Here is a 20,059-nt window from a genome sequence, read left to right as displayed (position 1 = left end):
AAGGGGGTACCCAAGTGAGCCAGCATCAGGGGATGTGAGCGAGACCGGGTCCAGTCAGCTTCTACCAACGCGAGTCTCACTCTGCCCCAAGAGAGGATGCCTGGGGACAAGTACGGGATGAGTGACATTCAGTCATGACTCGGGAGGGGAAGGAAGATGCCGCCTGCCATGGGTACTCACGGCACAGGTCCGGCGTCCTCCAGAACACACAGGCCTCTGCCTTGGTGCACTCCTGAGCGTAGGAGGCCACAGCAGAGCAGAAGCACTCACAGTCACCCCCCGTGTCACAGGAGCAGGAGTCATGCACGCAGGCCTCATAGAAGACCGTGGGGTCCACCTAGGAAGAAGACTTCAATGTGCCTCGGCCCGCACTGCCCTTAGAGAGCCCAGAACGCAGGACACTGAAGCTGGCCCAGGGCCCCAGAGCAGCTGATGGAGGGAGGGCACTCACCTTCAGGCCACCCTGGCCAACAGATCTGTCACCTATCCCCTGAGTGCCTCAAGATGACAATCCCAAAACTGGCCCTCCCCCTGCTATCTTCTAGGCACTAACAAAATAAGTCATGTCTCTCCCTCCCTGATGAGCATGTAGTCAGGGCAAAGGAGGTCAGAGTCTACCCAGGAATCGCAGAGAGAAAAGTTGATCATCTAATTACCGACTTCTTACCAAGTGTACAGAATTGAAGAACAAATGCCCCATGGTGGTACAGCAACGTACCTCCAAGTATCCTAAGCCTACACCGAGAGGCCAGGAGCCCGAAAAACAAATACAGCAAGACTAATAGGCCACACCCCTTTCATGGCCACAGTCATGCTCACCAATCTCTTTCAGTGGCCCCAACCATGGCCGTGACCACAACCACAACACACTTACAGTGGGACTCAGCCCTTTGTCCATGCCCACAGTCGGCACACATCTGTGCCCCTGCCCACACTTGTTTGCACGTGCCCAAGGTCCACCCATACCTGTGCCCCTGCTCACCCTTGGGGCCCTCCCATGCCTGCAGCCATCCTACCTTGCTGTGACACCCTTTGAATACACCACTCTTGATAATGCTACACTGCTTCTCTGCCCAGGAGCGACGATGTGGGTTCAGGCTGCAGGGGTCTGGAGTGTGGGTCACATCTGGGCACGTGGAAGCTTCCTTCCAACTATTCCCAAAGTCCAGCTCACTGGTCACCACCATGTGGTCCCGAGTGGTGAAGTCATTTTTGGTCTGGTCATCAAAGTTCCCACACAGACCACATACAGTACCCTGCAGGAAGAAAGACGAGAGTCTCCAGTTTGAGAAGTTCTTGAGGTAGGTGAGAGCAACATCCACAGGGTCTATGCTAGGGGTAGCCCAGGACATGGCTGGCATCTTGGTGGCCCACCTTGTAAGAAGGGGCCAGTTTGATGAAGATGGTGGTCCTCTTGTCCCAGATAACGATAATGCCAGAGCTGGCCTCCACCACCAGGTACAGGCCCACTTCCCGTGTGATGAAGGGCACATGGTGCCCCTCCTCCAACTGCTTTATGACACGATGTTTATCCACCAACTTCAGCTCTGTTCCCTATCCAGAGAAAAAGATGGTCACTGACTGTGTCCAAGGGTTCCCAAGAGATCTCCTGTCCCGGGAACCAGCAGCACTCACCCCTATGAAGATCTTTATGGCCTTGGAGCAGGTAACACCTGTGGTGCCGCAGGGGACGTTCTCCGTGATAATGCTGAAGGAGCCGGTGGAGTTCTGACCACAGTAGTCCTGGGGTCCAGAAAGATGGCGTCAGCCAAGGAAGCTAGGACACAGGTGCCTACCCCAGCTGGCAAGGCAAACCCACCCATCTGAGTAGAAAATGCTCTGCCTTTCCCCATCCGGGATTCAGGGCCCTGACTCAAATCTCACGCAGCCAGATCTTCTGTTGTCTGGGAATAATGATGCCATACAAGTGGGGGCTGGAGAGATGGCTCAGAGGTTAAGAGAACTGACTGCTCTTCCAGAGGTCCTGAGTTCAATTCCCAGCACCCACATGGTGGCTCACAACCATCTGTAATGAGATCTGGTGCTCTCTTCTGGCCCGCAGTCACACATGCTGTATACATAATAAATAAATAAATCTTTTTTTAAAAAGGCACAGGGATAGTAGCTGGGCCTGTCTATACACACAAACACACACACACAGAGAGACAGACAGACAGACAGACAGACAGACAGACAGACAGACAGACAGAGAGGAGAGACAGAGAGTGCAGGCTTTCCCAACACCCCCCATGCCCATGCATGGGTAGGGCACTGGAGGGAGGAGAGGGTTTACCACATCCTCTCTATTCATTGCTGGGAGCCCAGATCCTGGCAGTATGGGTTCCAGGGTAAGGAAGGGTTAGCCCTTCCCACCTCAAGGACCCTCTTCCATATCTCAGGGCAGACCCCTTCCTGGAGAGGTTCACAGTCGCACCTGGACAGCCACATAGGAGCAGTGTCCGTCAAAGTCATAGTGCTTTCCATCGAAGGTGATGTAGTGGCCACTGCCATAGATAGAGCAGGTGCTGTGGCATGCATACCGGGTGCACTCCCAGCGTCCTTTCTGGCAGATACTGAGGAGAAAGGTAGAGGAGCCTGATGAGGCCTGAGGCCAAGACTCCCACCCTCGGAGAGCAACCGAGGCAAGGTCCTGGACACCATGGCAATAGCTCCTGAGGCAGCCCATATAGGAAATCTATAAGCACCTATACTGGCCTGAAAGTGACCTCTAGGGCAAAGGGCAGACACAAGACTTGCTCTGTCAACAGAGTGGGGACCTTCTTGTATCCCCACAAAACCAGCCCAGCCCCTCCAATGCAGCCTGACTGGGCCAGCTCACCAGGTGTTGTTACAGTCCAGTTTGATTCTCTCCCCAGGATTGTATAGGTCTTTGTTATGGATGCAAGGACACTCCTCCTCCTCCACACAGCCACCACGGCCATCATCCAGCTGCCCATCGGGACACACACAGCCACTGATGCACTCTGTATGGTACTGGAATAAGAAGACGGGCTCAAATGAGGCCCAGGCCCTCCTTTGAGGGGTCAAGTGCCCACACGAGAAGATCTAACAGTGTCCTGGACCCCCAACTCCTTCTCCTCTCTCCTAAAACCCCTCCCTTCAAGCTCATCCTGGTCAGGGAGACCAGGTAGGGTTGCTGATCAAGGCCCCTAGACTGACTTCCGCATTGCCGTAGGCTGCCACTTCTCCCCCAGGGTCACAGGGAGTATCCACAGACCCAGGTGTTTATAAGAGTCGGGCCCCAGCCCAGTGAACTGGCAGCGTGAGAGTCTGCCCTAGTCCACACAATGGACTCAGGCATCCAGCATGCCCCCAACCAGCCCAGCCACAGCAGCCCTCCCTGGCACTCACATAACCAGCCACCAGTGTCTGGCAGCTGGTGGGGCGGGGTTTCCGGGTGGCCAGAGCAGTCAAATTGTTGCAATCCACAAGGATTTTGGGGGCCTGACAGCCTGTGGGGTCAAGAAGTCTGTCTTAGCTCAAGATGAATGTAGGGTACCAGGTAAGAAGGGAAGAGAAACAAGACTCCAACGACTGGCGGCCATACATGGGCAGCATCCGTAAAACTTACTGTGGCCGATCAGTTTGACCTGGGTGCACTGCAGCCTCCCGTTCCGGCAAATGCTATGAGAGGGAAGTGGGACAGGATGATTAGGGTCCAGGTCTGTCCCACACAGGACATATGCCAACCAGGCCACTCTCAGATTCTCACCCCGGGCACCTCTGCGCCATTTGAGAGCCTCAGGAGGTCCCACTTAGAATCTCTCATTTTTGCACTTGGGGTAGAGATTCAAGAGCAGCCCCCTCCCCGACTCTCTGGGCCCCTTGCTGAGTCCAGGGCACTCACCAGCGCTCCTCCTGCCTCAGGATCACATCTCCTGCCTCCAGGTAAAGACCATGGTGGTAGCAGGAACACTTAGCCAAGGGCACACAGCGGCCCTTCTCATCCATGAAGGTATGGTCAGGGCAGCCACAGCCTTCCACAGGTGCAAATCCCTTGAGGCAGTGGGTGTCACCCTCTGAGAGCGATCGGCAGGTCTGCTGGCAAGTGGTCAGGTTGTACAAGAAGATCTGTGAGCTGGGGCAAGCATGCAGGTCTTTGTCTGCGGAGGAAACCACAGGAGTGAGGGGCAATGGCACTGGACTCCAACTACTGTCCCTGTCGGCTGTCCCTGAGCTTCTCCCTCCACCAGGACCACAGATGGAGGGCAGCCACCCTGGGAACCCCTCCCAGGCTCCTGAACTCAGCTGCCACAGCTGTGGCCATCCCATAGCCCATCTCTGCAGAATTCTGCTCCACGCTGCAGGCAGAGCCTAAAAGGTCAGGTAAATCTGCTGCTTCTGGCAGACGCTGGGAGGCAGCTACAAGGAGCTGGCCCCTCTCTCTCTGGACTGACTATTCTCAGGACTCCCAGCCCCAGCCCATGGAGAGCTGGATCGCCATCCTAGGAAGCAGCCAGTGGGGAAGCACTCACTGCAGACGCGCTCACGCCAGCCCCACAGCATGACACCCTTGGCAGCACAGGCACGGGCATAGGAAGACAGAGCCGCACACATGCAGTCCTCGTTGTTCTGACAGTTGCACGTGTCGTATTTGCACCTCTAGAAGGCGAACAAAGGACCAGTGAGGTGAGGAGGCCAGGCGCGTGGACCCAGCACCCTGTGCACTCAAGTGAACACACACACGTGCGCACACATACCACCACTCAGGCACACACGCATACCCAGCCACTCCCAGGCTCAGCCAGGTGGCCCGAGCACACTTTGCTGGCTCTGGGGACGCTGCATGCAGCATTGAGTATGTAAGGTTGGGGGATGACCTCACCTTGTAGTATTCAGTGGGATCCACAGCCAAGTGGCACCTGGCAAAAGGCGTCTCCGACCTCTTCAGCAGGGAACACCAGTGCTCAGCATAATTGGCTGGGGGAGTGGGTCAGAACCTTAGCATGGCCAGGCTCCCTTCACATACCCTGAGCCTAAAATTCTGATCACCCAGGATGGAGGTGACATGGTCTCCTGTGTGACCAAAGCCAGGTCCCTTCCTCCCTCCCGTCATAAGTCCAGGCAGCTATGAGCAAAATGAGACCTTTTTACCTGACACCCACCACCTCCCTTTCTCAACCCCACAGGGCTAGAAATCTTCAAATATGATCGAGAAGTGTGTAGGAGGGCATGTCGTCCTAGCACTAGGCCAGGCCTGGATGACAGCCACCGCCCAGCAGGTAGACTGACCAACCCATCTACTTTGTCATTTGGAAAGCTGCCACCATGGGGCCACTACAAACTAGTCGAACAGCAGGTGGATGTGCAGTTCCCCAGCACCATGGGCCATGTGACCTCCACCCACCCCTCTACCCACACACTGTGTCCTCATCAGAAGCCCCATCTGCTCTGAGGCGGTACTGGCCAGGACTGTGTGTCCTAGACAAACCGGTGGACGGCGGCCAGCTTCCCCTGAGCCTCACCGCTCTCAATGTTGAGGGAACAGGGGTCGTCTAGCCAGTCTAGCTTGTCATGGCAGCTTGATTGGGCCTTCCAGGTGTTGGCAAAGCCGGCACCCGTGGCCTCCACCAGCCCACCAGACGTCATGAAGTCATCACTTTCCAGGCCGTTGAAGTTCCCACAGAGACCTAAAGGGCCAGGACAGGATTAGGAAGGATGGGGGTTGAAGGGTGGAGTCTTGGGGGCAGCAGGACCCTCATGGGGCTTTTTCAGGGACAAGACAGAAGGGACCACTCACCCTGCACCTGTCCCTGGGCAGCCTGGTCCAGAGTCACAAAAAGCTGCATGACTGGGACCAGCTGAACCTGTAGCCGCAGCCCGAACACCGTGTTCACAACAATGTGGTAGGAGGAGGGTTGGAAGATGGAGAAGCTCGCTGCAAAACAAGACCACGGTGAAAGGCAGCAGGGCTCCTGGGTTCCACCTTACTGTAGGGTGGCATGCCCACCATCCCATCCCCCTACCACCAGCAGGGACCCAAGGATAGAGCCTGCCGGAGGCCCAGCCTCCTAGGCTGTCCAAAGCCCAGCTGGCTCTGTTGCCCCACAGCAGTTCAGGACCCCTCCCTGAGCCACTCACCTGCCACATGGGGCAGGGTCACCTCCAGCTCGTTGAGTAACACGCTGCCACCTGATTTGAAGGCCACCACCTGCAAGAAATGTCACGGGTGCATAGAGCGGAGAGGGCCGGCGTGCAGGACCCAGGCATGCTGGGAAGGGAGAGAGGACTGACTCACGTTCTTCTTGTTGTCAGTCAGCAGCACCACAGTCTTCAGGCAGGTCTGCTTGTCTGTAGAGCCGCAGGGGGCCAGCTCACCCAGGAGGGCATAGGAGTCATTGTGGCTGCCCTGAATGGGGAAGGGAGGTACAATCACTGAGGATCTGGCAGCCTCCTGCAGCCTAGACCCACGACTTCTCATCCTGTTTCTAAGAGCAGCACCACCCACCACCCCAGGGACAGCCTTCTCCAGAACCTGTCTGTCCTCCTTTCCCAGAAGACAGAGGGCCCCCAGCTCCATCCAGGTAGACTGGCCTGCCTACCTTGGTCAGGACATAGTAGCAGTCCCCGTGAAAAGTAAACTTTTTTCCATCAAAGGTGGTGATGTGGGAGCCACCTTCCAGGGCACAGGTCTCAGGACAAGGCAGGTCTTCACACACCCAGCGACCAGCATTGCAGACACTGCCGGGAAGCAGGGCCACAAGGTAAAGACTCAGTGACACCCCAGCCTGTCTGACCCCCAAGCTCTATGCTCTGAGACTTACCACTGCTCACAGTCATTGGTAATCTCCTGGCCTGGCATATAGAGGTGCCCATGCAGCTTGCAGTGGCACTGGCTCACAGGGACACAGCCACTGCCCGTGATGTCATCATATACAGTGCCTGTGGTAGCCAGAGATGTAAACTTACCCCGGAAGCCTTAGGAAGGGCCAGTTTCCCCCAAGGAGAGTCTGCCAGCCAAACCTCCACCCACAGACATCAGGACCCCTGTTCTGTCAATGGAGATGTTCATCTCCCAGCCCTTAGGGTTCTTGGGAGAGTCCCACCCGCCCTCAGGGTTCTCCCACCCCTCCCTGCCTGCTCCCCACCCAGTCTCCGGGACAAGGATCTTCCAGAGCATGTACCTTCTGGGCAGAAACAGCCATCCATGTAGTGCTCCTCGCACAAGCTGCTGACCTCCAGATGTGAGCAGGTATCCACGCAGGGAGAGCTGCTCTCCAGGTACACCATGTTACCAGGGCACTTCTTGGCTAGAAGCAAAGTCAGCTCCATCAATCCACAAATAAGGAGCTAACAGAGGGTCAAGGCCACTGGCAGATAGTGCCTGGGTGTTTGGCACAGACACAGCTCCCACGGGGTCTCCTTAAACCCAGGGACACTGACACTGAGCACCATGTGAGTGGCCCCAGGGTACCGCAGGGGTCGCCAGCTACTTACGGCAGAGTGAGGCAGTCCTCCAGTTCTCAGGTCGGCCACCTGCGTGGGAGCACTGGCGGGAGAACTCAGCAAGGGTGCTGCACTCGCAGGCGCCACCCTGAGGACACTGGCAGCGGTCCTGCATGCAGGCGCGCACATACAACTCCACGGGCACCCGGGCCTGGCAGTCCTCGAAGGCTGTGGAGGTCAGCAGCCTCTCACACTCAGCTCGCTGAAGAGAAGGACATGGACATGAACCCCTGTTCACACCTCCCCTTAGAGCCTAGGGATTCCCAACAAAGGCCAGCAAGTACAGGTTTCCTGAGAGCCTGGGGTTCCCCAGCAGTGACTCACATGCTCAGAGCAGGCCTCTGGCTCTTGCTCCACCGCGGGGTCCTCACATTCAACCTCAGGCTTGTTGATCTTCTGCATGTTCCCAAACTCAATGGCACTGTATTGTATGCCTAGGAATGCAGCTGGTCAGCAGTGGTCCTCGGGAGCCAGGAGCCTGCAGCCACACCCCTGTCTTCCTCTCAACAAGCCCAGCTTACCACTCACCTTCACTGAGGAACTCATTATAGGTTTGCATGCCATTGAAGTCCCCACAGAGGCCACAGGTGTGGTTCTGGAACCGGCTGTCCAGCTCTAGCTGTTGAGAGGGAAGGGAGGGCAGGTGAGCAGACCTCAGGACCCAGCACAGCTTCCAGAGCCTCTACGTCTAGGCAGCTTCTCCAAGAAGGCCAGGCAGGAGGAGGGCAGGAATCATCCACCAGGAAGGGTCCTTCAGGGTGGGGTCCCAAAATGCAGTCTGGGAGACAGACCATTCACTGCACAGAGAGCCCCTCCCAGGCCAGACCAATGGAGACCCTAGTACCAATCACTGTCTCCAGCAGCCTTCTCCACCACAAAGGATCCTACTCCAACTGTGAGGTGTGGATCCCCCAATCCTGCCCTTCTATGGATCCACCAGGCCTTTGGCCAGATAAAGGAGCCCCGCCACCTCAGAACCCAGGATGCTGGTGCCCACCATGAGTGCGTCTTCCCGGTTCCACATGAGGGAGAGGCCAGCACGGGAGTAGATCTTGGTGTAGGCATCATTCTTCTCAATGAGGAGCCCGGAGCTGTAGTGCGGGGTGCTGACCCTGTGGGGACCACTGTGGGGTCACTCGCCAACCCAGCATCTCAGAACCCACCCACTTGTCTTCCTGAGGGTTCTGCTGTCCACATGGTGCTGAGGGCATTATCTGGGTGAAGACAGCCTGGCTCCTTACTTGGTCAGTATGTTCTCATCTGGGGCCGCAAGCAGACTTAGCCAAGCTCCAGGAGGAGGCCAGAGAGCTGGGCAGAGGCCTGGGCAATGGTCAGAGAGCCCTTGTCCTGGGCTAGGTGGATTTCCTTGGGGCAGGGCCAGGCCCTTCTATTTTCCTTCCCACACCCTCTTGAGTCCAGGACAGAGGCCCTTCTCAGGAGCCCTAAAGGCAGTGGGTCTGGGATATGTTGGGGACTGAGTCCCCAACCCTCTCCAGGCCCTTTGTTCAGAGGTATTTGCTCATAAAATCTGCCAGGGTGGGACACTCAACCTCTGCCCAGACCATGACCCAGAGCTGTCCTTATACCAGGACCCCATCCTACTCCTGTACTGGCCTGGAACTGCCACACCTCAGCCCCTGAGCCTCTATCCCTAGGGACCTCTGCCATACCCAACCCACTCATGACAGCATGGTCCTGCTAGCAGACCAGGCAAGGGAAGGGAACACTAGGAGAGCCCCATGCAGGACACAGACACCCCTGAAACAGGAAAAGAGCAAATCCCCAGTGAGGTGAACCTGCAAGACAGGAATGCATTTAAGAGGGGGCATTGTTACTGAGACAATGCCAGGGAACAATGGGGCTGGGCAAGCAGCCTCTCCCTTCTGAGCTTCTGCAACCTTAGCCTGGGGGACCTGTAGCTCTGGCAGCCACTCTTCTATTCCACATGGCCCCCCAGGGGAAGTCCGCAAGGGACTCACATGTTACCTAAGACCCCTGGTCTACAGAGGGGACTCATCAGTGTTGAGTGAATCCATGGCCTAGCTCAAACCTCAGAGCACTCCTATTAGCCCTGTGCCAGAGCAGGAGAGGGTATCCTGGAGGCTGGCTAGTTTATACAAAATGTTCAGGGGCAAACTTGCTCCGAGGAGCCAGAAGCCTCCCCCTAGCTGCTGGGACATGGGAGGCAGATATTAATCCCACTCACATGGCCCCATTCACCACTGCCAGCTTGTGGGTGAGGTAGATGGTGTCGTCCTTAATGGTAATTAGGATGGACTCTATCCGGGGGTGACCCCCAGCCGGGTCCAAGCCCCGCTTCAGGTGCACAGCAAATTCCTTGTAGGAGTCTCGACAGTCAGAAGCAAAGTTGTAATCACAGAGGCCGGGGAATCGAAAGACATCACCGTCAAAGGTTTTGTAGTGGAAGTCGCCCCAGGTGCTGCAGACATGGTTTCGGGTTCTGGCTTCTGGGAGAGCAGTGGGGACACAAGGTGAGACACCCATGTCTCAGGAGGCCTTCCCTGAGCCCATTCTCCAAGTTAACCCCAGAGGTCCCTCCCAGGGTACCATCTGGGGCTCCAGACCAAGGTTTCTGGCCGAGATGGTACCCCCTCCATAAGCAGTCTCTGCTAAATATTGGTCACCCTTCTGCAGAGACTCTCAGACAGGCACTAGCTGGCGTGGAATGCAAACAGGGAGGAAGGCAGAGGGTCTTCAGGCAATCTGGTCACTCTACCCGCCTGGCCAGCGTACATCTACTTGTCACTGCCCAACCCCCCTCAACCGATGCTGATTCTCCAGTCAGCCCCCCTCTAGCCACCCCTCACCCAGCAAGAGGCTGGGCTGCATCCCTCAGTCTTCAAGAGTCCCCACTGGGACATCCCCCATCCATAGCCTTGTCCTGATGGGACAGAAGTTTCCCATGTGGACGCGCAGCCCATTCTCCAGAGGCACTATCTTGCCGAAGGTCCCCCGTATCCGGAACTGTCCTAAATTTGGCTTCTCCTAGACATGCAAAGCTTCCCCCACTCCCATGGACAATGGTCACAAGGGATTCCAGCTTCTCATCCACCTGGTACAGGACCCTCAGCTTTCAACCTCAGAATAATGGTGAGAGACCTAAGACCCCAGTCCAACTGGAGTGGCTGACTGGGGACCCCCTCCTATACCAGGCATCCCTTACTAACTGCTCTGGGCTTCCTAGCCTCCCCACCCTCTGGATGCTCTGTCTAGTCTCTTGCCCAGATCACCCAGCCCCTTACCTCTTTGGAGCTCCGAGGCCCTGGCTAAAGCCAGGACTAGGCACACAGCCACCAGGCGAGCTAGTGGCAGCCCCATGGTGGCTCAGGAGGGTGGCACAGGAGAGCATCCCAGGGCAGGGGTCCAGGACTTATATGCCCAGCAGGCATCTGAGGGCGGGAGGACAAGGGAGGTGCAAAGGGTGGGTGGGGCATTTGCCGAGTTATCAGGAAAACAGCTGTAGGGGCTCCATGGGTCCCCAGTGAGGAAATATTGATTCAGGTTATCTGAGTTTATCTTTATATGACTCCCTGGGTAAACTCGGCCTTCCTCAGGATGTCACAGCCCCAATTATCCCAATGCCAGCACACACCCCAGGTGAACTCCATTCCTTCAAGTTTCAAGCCGGGGCAATCTCAGGTTGGGAGAGGCAGGAGGTCCCTGCTGGAATTACGTCCCATGAGCTCTGCCATACCCCTCTAAATGCCCCCAGACCCAGCCCGGAAACCTCCAACACGGTCCAGGTAGAAGAAGGAGCTTCCGGGTGTCTGCCAACTTCTCCATTCTATTTCTCCATGAGCAGTGTGGGCTGAGACAACTCTGACTCCTGCAACACCTCAGTTCATGTCACCTGGGGGAGACAAGTTCGGGAGGGGGCATCTGACCCCAGTTCGTGATCCACCTCCAGAAGGCAAGGAGCAGTGGGGGCCCAGGGGGCCCCCTGTTTCTGTAGAGCCTGCTGTACCTACAGAGCCCAGCTAAGTCCACTCTAATCCCCTTGTTTTCCCAGGCTCTGCCAGTCTCTGGAATTACATGTAATTAGAACTCGGGCAGCCCTCAGCCCAGGCAACCACTCTTATTGGAATCGTGTCCCCTGATGCAAGAGGAAGTAGCTGGAGGCCTGGAGTGGCCACTCTGTGAGAACGGGGTCTAAGCAGAGCGGTGAGCCCCAAACCCAGCGGGCCCTGTTCCTGCAGAGTCTCCTGAGGCTACCCCTTCTCCTAAAGCTCGGGCAGCCTGTCCTGTTTCCTAGCCACAGCTGTTACTCCAAGGATGTGATCCTGTCTCCATAAGAGCAGCGATCCTCAGTCCCCTTGGGCTTAACCCAAAGCTGTGGCTGCCTCACCAATGTCTGGAAAAGGCTCCGGAAATCAGGATGCAGCGTCCGAGCTGGTAAAAGCCGTAAACAAGAGCCTATGAGATACTGGTTCCCAAGGGCCACACAAAGATGGAGAGGCACAGGTAGCCAGCTACCCATGCTGTAGCTGGAGTGTAAACTGAGACCTAGGGAACCCCCCCCCCATGTTTTCCTCTTCCAGAGAACAAGGACAGGTCCTGAATTTGGCTTGTGAATTTGGTCACAAGGTACCTCAGGCTCCAATTTAGTCTCCAAGTTCCAGAGGTGAATGAGGAAAAAACACATTGGGTGGTCACAGACTCCCTAAATGGGGAATGGCATTTCCTCTCCTAGGCTACCATGCTGCCCTTCTAGGCGAGGCACAGAAACCACATCCTGGGCTAAAGAAACAGTACTGCTGTCCTCTGACGCCACCCCTTAGACCTCAGGCCCTCCACACCATCCCTGTTAGAATCTGAAAGGGGTCTATGCCCTACAAAGACATCCAAGATAAGAGTGACCAGCAGCCAGGACATGGTGGAAGCCACTCTTCCCATCTCACTGTGCCCACCAGCTCGAGCTTTGGTCTCTCCTCCCTACTGCAGCTCAGGCACGTGGGAGAACCTGAGTGTAGCCTGAGCCCAAAAAACAGGGATTATGGAACTAGAACCAGCTGGGCCAAGGAAACCATTGTTTGACTTCCCTATGTGGGCCCCTCAGGCTGGCACCATGCCCTGGGGAAATCCAAGGATGGACCAGGCCCCAAGAACCTGTGGTTTTCCATGCCAGGCTCTCTCTGCTATAGAGGGGAGTCAGAGGACTCCCGGCCAGACTCATGATCCCAGCACCGACCTCTAGCTGAGTTCTGAGCATCTGGAAGAAGTAAGTCCTCCCTAGATGGAGGAAGTAGGTCCTCCCTGGGAGGAGGAGCTGGAATCACCCTGGGTAGAAAAGGTCAACACTGTGTTCCCATTGGATGGAGCAGTGGTGATGAACCCAAGCTGAGTGACCTGACACTAACAGACCTCTTGGTCCATTACAGGATCTCAAGTGACTTATGTGAGCTTTGATGTCAGACAACCGAGCACATTGCTGGGCACAGTGGTCTAGGGAGCTGAGGCAGGGGCAAATGGCCGTGAGGGCTTTGTCGGCTGTGAATGGTTTCATTGCCTGCTTATCAGCTACCAACTCTGGTGGTGAAGGATGAGGACGAGGACAGCCTAGGTCAGGGGCCAAGGCTCCGTAACAAGATAAACATGAACTGGAAGGCACTGAGTGGCCACACAGAGGCCAACACACATTTAGACAGATTCCCAGACCACACTGAATGCGGCCAACACAAAGACGATGACTTTGTCCACCTGGTCAATCCCTCCTCTATACGGAGGTCTGATGGGCAGCTGCCACGGGCCTTGAAGCTCAGTTTCCCACTCTTGGCCCCAGAGGCCCCTCCCCCACCTCCTTGTAGCTTTTCCCCAGGGCATGAAGACTAGGATGAAGGAGAGGAGACGTCAATACTTTGAAGAAGCTGCTGGGCAGTGCCACTGTCTGCGACAAGGATGTGGTGACCAAGGTGAGAATGACAGCCTCGCCCAACCACAGGTGGACCCTGCCGGGGAGCTGAATGCCTTCCCAGTCCTTGAGTTAGACCAGAACTGAAACTGACAGTGGACAGGGTCCCAGGCGCTCTGGACCTTCTTCTGCTGCCCCCACGCCCTGCAGTGTTTACCTGGACAAGACACTGTTCCTGGGGATTGCATAGAATTTACAGCCTTGACTGCAGGGAGGAGGCAGCAAAGACGTCACAGGCTCTTAATGTGAATGTTCCACTCTGTCTGTCCACACACTGACTCACCCGGAAGCTGGAGGGGAGGGGGGGAGGGCTGCAGGAGGAGAAGGGAGAGAGAGGCAGAAGAAAGGACAAGATGAGAGAAGAGGGAGTCCACCCCCAAATGGGGATCCTCCAAGCCCCACTCCCAGTCTCAGTGGCCTCCTGCAGTGGTTTCTGTTGTCTATCAACGTGGCTGAGTCTTAATACCCCATGTTTGGTCAGACACTAGTTTTGATGTTGCCATGAAGGTAGTTTTCAGGTGGGAGCAGATGGTCCTCCCCGGAATGGGTAGTGAGATCTTGCAAAAAGATAGTGAGGTCCACGAGGCAGAGAGGAGTCTACCTCCAGCTCTGCTTTGGGTCTCCCATTTGCTGACTTCCCTGCAGGTTTCAGACTTGCAGCCTGTCCTGGCTGGTTTTGTGTGTCAACTTGACACAAGCTAGAGTCATCAGAGAGGAAGGAGCCTCAGTTGAGGAAATGCCTCCGTGAGATCCAGCTGTAAGGCATTTTCTCAATTAGTGGTCAATGCGGGAGGGCCCAGCCCATGGTGAGTGGTGCCATCCCTGGGCTGGTGGTCCTGGGTTCTATAAGAAAGCAGGCTAAGCAAACCAGGGGAAGCAAGCCAGTCAGCAGCACCCCTCCATGGCCTCTGCATCAGCTCCTGCCTCCAGGATCCTGCCCTGTTTGAGTTCCTGCTCTGATTTCCAATGATGAACAGCAATGCTGAAGTGTAAGCCTAATAAACCCTTTCTCCCCAACTTGCTTTTAGTCATGGTGTTTCATCGAAGCACTAAAAACCCTAAGACACAGGGTCTATGTATGCAATTACACATCCCCTATGTGTGCTTACACACGCTCTGCTGCTTCGGTTTCCCTGGAGAACCCTGGCTGATGCAACTTGAATAACCCCTCCTCACTCAGGGTGGGAGGCAGCCATCCATCCATCCATACTGCAGCTTTATGAACCTACCCCAGACAGCTCTTCTCCATCCCTACCCCGTTTTGACCTCAATGTGACCTCACTGACGTTTACTGCGTCAGCCACATGTGTGGTCTCAGGTCATTCCCCAGGATGCTCCGTAGTCAGCTTGATTACTAACACCTGTTACAGAAACAGAACCTGAACGACTGAGGATCTTGTGTCTCGGTTGCTACAACAGTCTCACTCGGCACAGGAGACAAGGCTGCTTAACACCTATGCTGACCACTGCCCCTGCCTCTTGCCGTCCTAGCCAAGCATCCAACCCAAGCTACCAAGCCCCAGACAGCTGGACTTAATTGAAGTGGGAAGCTTGTATCTTGCCATGGTAAGCAGACAGAGGGTACTCCCAGAAAAGCCACAGTTCTCAGACCTTCTGGATTCCTAAAAGAGACCCCAGCTCCAGCCACACAGGGACGAAGCAGCAAGTCCTGGGCCTAGGCCCAGGCAGCCAAGCCTCTGTCACACAGCCGTCTCTGCAGGCCCTCCCCTGAAACATGAGAAAGGCAAGCTCAAAGACGGCAAATGGGTCCCCCACCTGCACCTTCAAAGGCTTGAGAAGACTAGGAACAGACAGACCTGGCCACATAGTCCCTTACCTGAGTTCCCTGAAAGGAAGTCAGCTCCAAGCAAAGTGTGAAGGCTGAGATAAGAAGCAGTAGAGGGGCTGGTCAAGTCAGTAGGTCCCACTGGGCAGGCACATACAGGACAGGCTACTGGAGGCCACTGCTCCCCTGCCCCCATCTATCAGGCAGGTCAACCTTTCAAGAGTCCAGCCATTCTGGGGCAGTTCCTCTCCTCTCCCCTCAAAACTTGGTTCAGTTCTCACACTCATAGAGACCACTGTCCTCACCACCCTGGTCATACTCTGTGACCGTTTCTGTTATGAGCATCTCAAGGACAGCAATCTATGTGTAGTTCTCATGGGCCATCCTCACAACATATGCACTCAATAGCTTTGCTTCTGGATTGGAGCAGGGGGTATAAAGTATGGATGGGTGGATTGGTTTATGAATGAGTAGATGGTGGGTGGGTGGGGGGTGGGTAGATGGCTGAATGACTGAGTAGATAATAGGTAGATAGGTGAGTAGGTAGAATGCATAGATGATGGATGGATGGATGGATGGATGGATGGATGGATGGATGGGTGGGTGGATGGGTGGATGGGTGGATGGATGGGTGGATGGATGGACAGACAGGCAGATGGGATAGATGAGTGGGTGGGTACATAAACTTTTTTATGTCTTAAATTGGAAGAGAATTTGATTGAGGTTGCATTGAACACATAGATCAATTTGGAAGAATTAACACCCAGAAAGATCAGTCTTCTAGCCTGTGACTCTGCATGGGTTTCTGTTTAGGTCTTGGATTCTCTCAGTAATATTTTGTAAATTTTAAATGTGCTGGTATTACATCTTGTCAGATTTTTCCCTCAGTAGTTCATATTTTTGGTAATTTTGTGATAGGTATTTTTTTATTCCTGTATCAAATTGCTTGGTGCTAATATATAGAGACAGTCAATTTTTATTGACATAGAAAACATGTAACATAACATTTTCCATCTTAGCTCTTTTTAATTACACAGCTCAGTGGTATTGAATATCCCTACCTACCATGCTGTGTGGCTGTCACCACCACTCACCTTGAAAACTCTTTTTTTCTATTTTGTTTTGTTTTGTTTGTTTTTCGAGACAGGGTTTCTCTGTGTCGTTTTGGTGCCTGTCCTGGATCTCACTCTGTAGACCAGGCTGGCTTCGAACTCACAGAGATCCGCCTGGCTCTGCCTCCCAAGTGCTGGGATTAAAGGTGTGCGCCACCACCGCCCGGCTGAGAATTCTTTTTATCGTGAAAAACCTAAATTCTGCTCTGGAGAAACGGCTCAGCAGTCAGAGCATGCACTATTTTTGCAGAGGATCTGAATTGGGTTCCCAGCACCCACAGCAAGTGACTCACAGTCACCAGTAACTCCAGCCCTGGGGGATGTGACACCCTCCTCTGGCCTCTGTGGGCACTCACATATGTACACATCCTAACACACACATGCACACACACACACACACACACACACACACACACACACACACACACATAAATAAAAATAAAAATAAAATATCTTGCTGGGAGGTGGTAGCACATACCTTTAATCCCAGTACTCAGGAGCCAAAGGTAGGCAGATCTCTGTGCTTGAAGCCAGCCTGGTCTACATAGTGATTCTAGGATAGCCAGGGCTATTTAGAGGAACTCTATAGTCAGACTTTCCTTTGGGCCACCAGCTCACAAATAACAACACGGAGACTTATTGTGAAAGCTCGGCCTTAGCTTAGACTTATTTCTAACTAGCTCTTATAACTTAAAACAACTCATATTTTTTAATTTACATTCTTTCTCGTGGCTCAATTACCATTACTCTGTCCTGCCCATCCTGCTTCCTTCATGTCTGGCTGGTGACTTTTGTCTTTCTTCCTCTCTAAAACCTCTCTGTCCCCAGAAGTCCAGCCTAACCTCTTCCTGCCTAACCAATGGCCATTCAGCTCTTTATTAAGCCAATCACAGTGACACATCTTCACACAATGTAAAGGAATATTCTGAAACAAAACTGTCTCAAAAAAAAAAAAACAGAAAAAAGTAAATTACCTTTTTAAAAGAAACACTTCCATCAAATTCCATCAAAACACAGGCTCCACACATCCCCTCGTACCAACCCCAGGCAATCACCCTACCCCCCCCCCGCCCCGCCTCCTCTCTCTTGACAACTCCAGGGATTCCTGTAAGTGGGGTCACGCATGCGATGTCTAACTGTCCTTCCAGCTTACTTCACCGACTGTAGTGCCTTAGCAGTCATCCAGTCTATGACACATGTCAGACTGCCCCCCTATGCAGGGCTACCCAACACTCCATTGTACGCATAAGCCACATCTTTCTGATCCTTTCACCCACTGATGGACACTTGGGTTGTTCCCACCGTTCAGCTGTCATCCCTTGTGCTGTTTTCAACATCAGTGTACAAATATCTCAAGGCTTTGCTTTGGATTCTTCTGTTTCTAACCAAAAAAATAGAATTTCTGTATTTTAGAGGGATTCTAGGCTTAACTTTTTGAAGGACCACTATTCTCGTTATTTTATACTCTCACCAAGCATAAAACAGTTTCCATTTCTTTTTCTTTCTTCCTATTTTTGTTTGTTTATTTGTGTATTTGTTTGTTTGCCCTGGCTGTCCTGGAACTCAGTTTGTAGAACAGGCTGGCCTCGAACTCCAAGATCCACCTGCCTCTGCTTCCCAAGCACTGGTACTAAAGGTGTATGTCACCACTGCCTGGAAGTTACAATGTTTTAACATCCTCGACAACACGTGCTGTTTTTCAGTGGGTTTGATTTTTTGTTTTTATCTGTGTGTGCCTATGTCTCTGTGTGTTTATGACAGAGGCCAGAAAAGGGTGTCAGATTCCCTGTCACTGGAGACATATGAGGTTGTGAGCCACCATGTGGGTGCTGGGAACTGAACCTAGGTTAAAAGCAAGCGCTCTTAACTGCTGAGCCAACTCCCCAGGCCCCGATTTTCTTTCTTTCTTTCTTTCTTTCTTTCTTTCTTTCTTTCTTTCTTTCTTCCTTCCTTCCTTCCTTCCTTCCTTTCTTTCTTTCTTTCTTTCTTTCTTTCTTTCACAACAGGCATCTCAATGTATGGAGTTCATCATAGTTTTTTTTAATTTGTGTTTGTGTGTGACATATGCATGTGTGTACATGTGCACAGGTATGTACACACATGCATGCGCATACAGAAGCAAGAAGCATCTAAACAGTCTCTCTCACTGCGCCTGGAGCTCACCATTTCGGCTAGACCAGTTAGCAGTAATATCTCCCAGTGCCAGGGTTACAGGCACACACCACCACATCCGACTTTTACAGAGGTGCTGAGTCCAAGTGCAGATTCTCCAGCATGCACAGTAGGCACCTCACTCACTGAGTCATCGCCCCAGCGCTTACTCTGGTTCCAATTTGTGTGTTTCTGGTGACAAACAGTGCTGGGGATATTTCCTGTACTTCTTGGCCATGGACCTTGACTCTTCACGCACTTCCCAGACAGCTCACTGTGGAAATGTCTGTTCAAGCTCTTTGCCCATGTTCAAGAATCAGTGTTTGTGTATTGATCCTAGGATTTCCGCAACCATGATGATGTCACCTACTCATTCTAGTGGCCTTTTCCAAACTTCTCTTGTCCAAGATGGATAATCATGTCATCTGTAAGTAGTGACGGCTTCACATCCTTTCCAATCAGTTTTTTGTATTTATTTCCCTCGGTGGGTGCACTGGCTATGATTTCCTGCACAGTGTTGATAAGAGTGAGGAAAGCCGATATCCCAGCCTTGCCCCAGTTTCAGGGAAACCACTCAGTCTTCTAACATGACAGCGGCTCTGGCCTTGCTGATAGCCTTTACCTGAATAAGGAAGTTCTCTTCTATTTTTAGCTCATGCGATTTTTTTTTTAATCAGGAATGTGCATTGGGTTTCTTCAAGAGTGCCTGTCTGTCTTTATTGAGATGGGCTGTTGTCTGTTGAATGACACTGGTTGTGAGCATTAAGCCATTCTGCCTTCCTGAATAAACTATATCTGATTACATTTTTAAATGTATTTTATTAATTGAACTTGTTTTTAAACCATTTCACACCTGTGCAGTGCGTGCTGACCACTCTCGCCCTCCTCCATCAATTTTTAAGTGTTGAATTTAATTTGTCAACATTTAGATTTTTTGCCTCTGTGCTCATGGGGGGATATTGGTCCAGTTTTTTTTTTTTTCAACCTTAATTCTTTTACATTTTATTTACTTTTATATGTGTGTGTATCCCTTTGTCTGTAAGTGCATTATGTGTTTGCAGTACCCATGAAGACCAGAAGAGGGTGTCAGATCCCCTGGAACTGGAGTTGCAGACAGTTGTGAGCTGTCTTATGTGGGTACTAGGAAAAGAACTCTGGTCCTCTGCAAGAGCACAGAACACTCTTTATCTTTGCGTCATCTCTCATCTAGCTCCATTTCTTCCTCCTCCTCCTCCTCTTCCTTTTCTTCTGTTGTTTGTGTTTTGAGCAGGATAGCCCTGGCTATCCTGGAACTCACTCTGTAGACCAGGCTGGCCTCGAACTCAAAGATCTGCCTGCCTCTGCTTCTGCTTCTCAAGTGCTGGGATTAAAGGCCTGTGCTGCTACCACCTGGCTCAGTCTTTCTTCTTATAACGTTTTTGTGTACTACTAGAATTAGGGTAATACTGGCCTCAGAAAAAGAATTGTAAGGGTTCCTTCTTTTTTAAGTCTTTGACTTTTGTTTGATCTCTTGCTCAAATAGTCAGTAGAATTTATCAACAACACCATCTGAGCCTGGAATTCTTCTTGCAGAGAAGTTTTTCTTGTTTTGTTTTGCTTTGCTTTTCATCACAA

At 53.0% G+C, this 20,059-nt stretch overlaps 1 protein-coding gene across 2 annotated transcripts in view; it reads right to left on the bottom strand.

Moving 5' to 3' along the window:
- The window catches only part of Muc2 (mucin 2, oligomeric mucus/gel-forming), a 31,949-nt gene extending 21,105 nt beyond the window's left edge, over positions 1-10,844 (bottom strand). The window contains exons 1-24 of one of the 2 annotated variants that reach the window (XM_076555276.1): positions 10,731-10,844; positions 9,674-9,935; positions 8,465-8,579; positions 7,996-8,086; positions 7,792-7,901; positions 7,459-7,669; positions 7,146-7,271; positions 6,786-6,903; positions 6,564-6,702; positions 6,260-6,370; positions 6,103-6,172; positions 5,762-5,899; positions 5,487-5,651; positions 4,847-4,941; positions 4,497-4,623; positions 3,869-4,124; positions 3,593-3,645; positions 3,373-3,473; positions 2,840-2,994; positions 2,435-2,573; positions 1,636-1,743; positions 1,375-1,554; positions 1,017-1,256; positions 181-337 (exon numbers count right to left, since the gene is read on the bottom strand). In XM_076555276.1, coding sequence (XP_076411391.1) covers positions 181-337; positions 1,017-1,256; positions 1,375-1,554; positions 1,636-1,743; positions 2,435-2,573; positions 2,840-2,994; positions 3,373-3,473; positions 3,593-3,645; positions 3,869-4,124; positions 4,497-4,623; positions 4,847-4,941; positions 5,487-5,651; positions 5,762-5,899; positions 6,103-6,172; positions 6,260-6,370; positions 6,564-6,702; positions 6,786-6,903; positions 7,146-7,271; positions 7,459-7,669; positions 7,792-7,901; positions 7,996-8,086; positions 8,465-8,579; positions 9,674-9,935; positions 10,731-10,806 — 3,343 coding nt within the window. In that variant the 5' untranslated portion in view covers positions 10,807-10,844. Of the gene's footprint in view, positions 1-180; positions 338-1,016; positions 1,257-1,374; positions 1,555-1,635; positions 1,744-2,434; positions 2,574-2,839; positions 2,995-3,372; positions 3,474-3,592; positions 3,646-3,868; positions 4,125-4,496; positions 4,624-4,846; positions 5,178-5,486; positions 5,652-5,761; positions 5,900-6,102; positions 6,173-6,259; positions 6,371-6,563; positions 6,703-6,785; positions 6,904-7,145; positions 7,272-7,458; positions 7,670-7,791; positions 7,902-7,995; positions 8,087-8,464; positions 8,580-9,673; positions 9,936-10,730 lie in introns of those variants that run through there. The other variant, XM_076555273.1, reaches the window with a different exon arrangement.
- Between the last annotated feature and the right edge of the window lie 9,215 nt (positions 10,845-20,059).

Source organism: Peromyscus maniculatus, chromosome 1 (genome assembly GCF_049852395.1).
Source record: "Peromyscus maniculatus bairdii isolate BWxNUB_F1_BW_parent chromosome 1, HU_Pman_BW_mat_3.1, whole genome shotgun sequence".
NCBI lineage: Eukaryota > Metazoa > Chordata > Mammalia > Rodentia > Cricetidae > Peromyscus > Peromyscus maniculatus.
The sequence above is the reverse complement of the archived record's forward strand: the minus strand, read 5'-3'. Positions and strand labels throughout refer to the sequence as shown.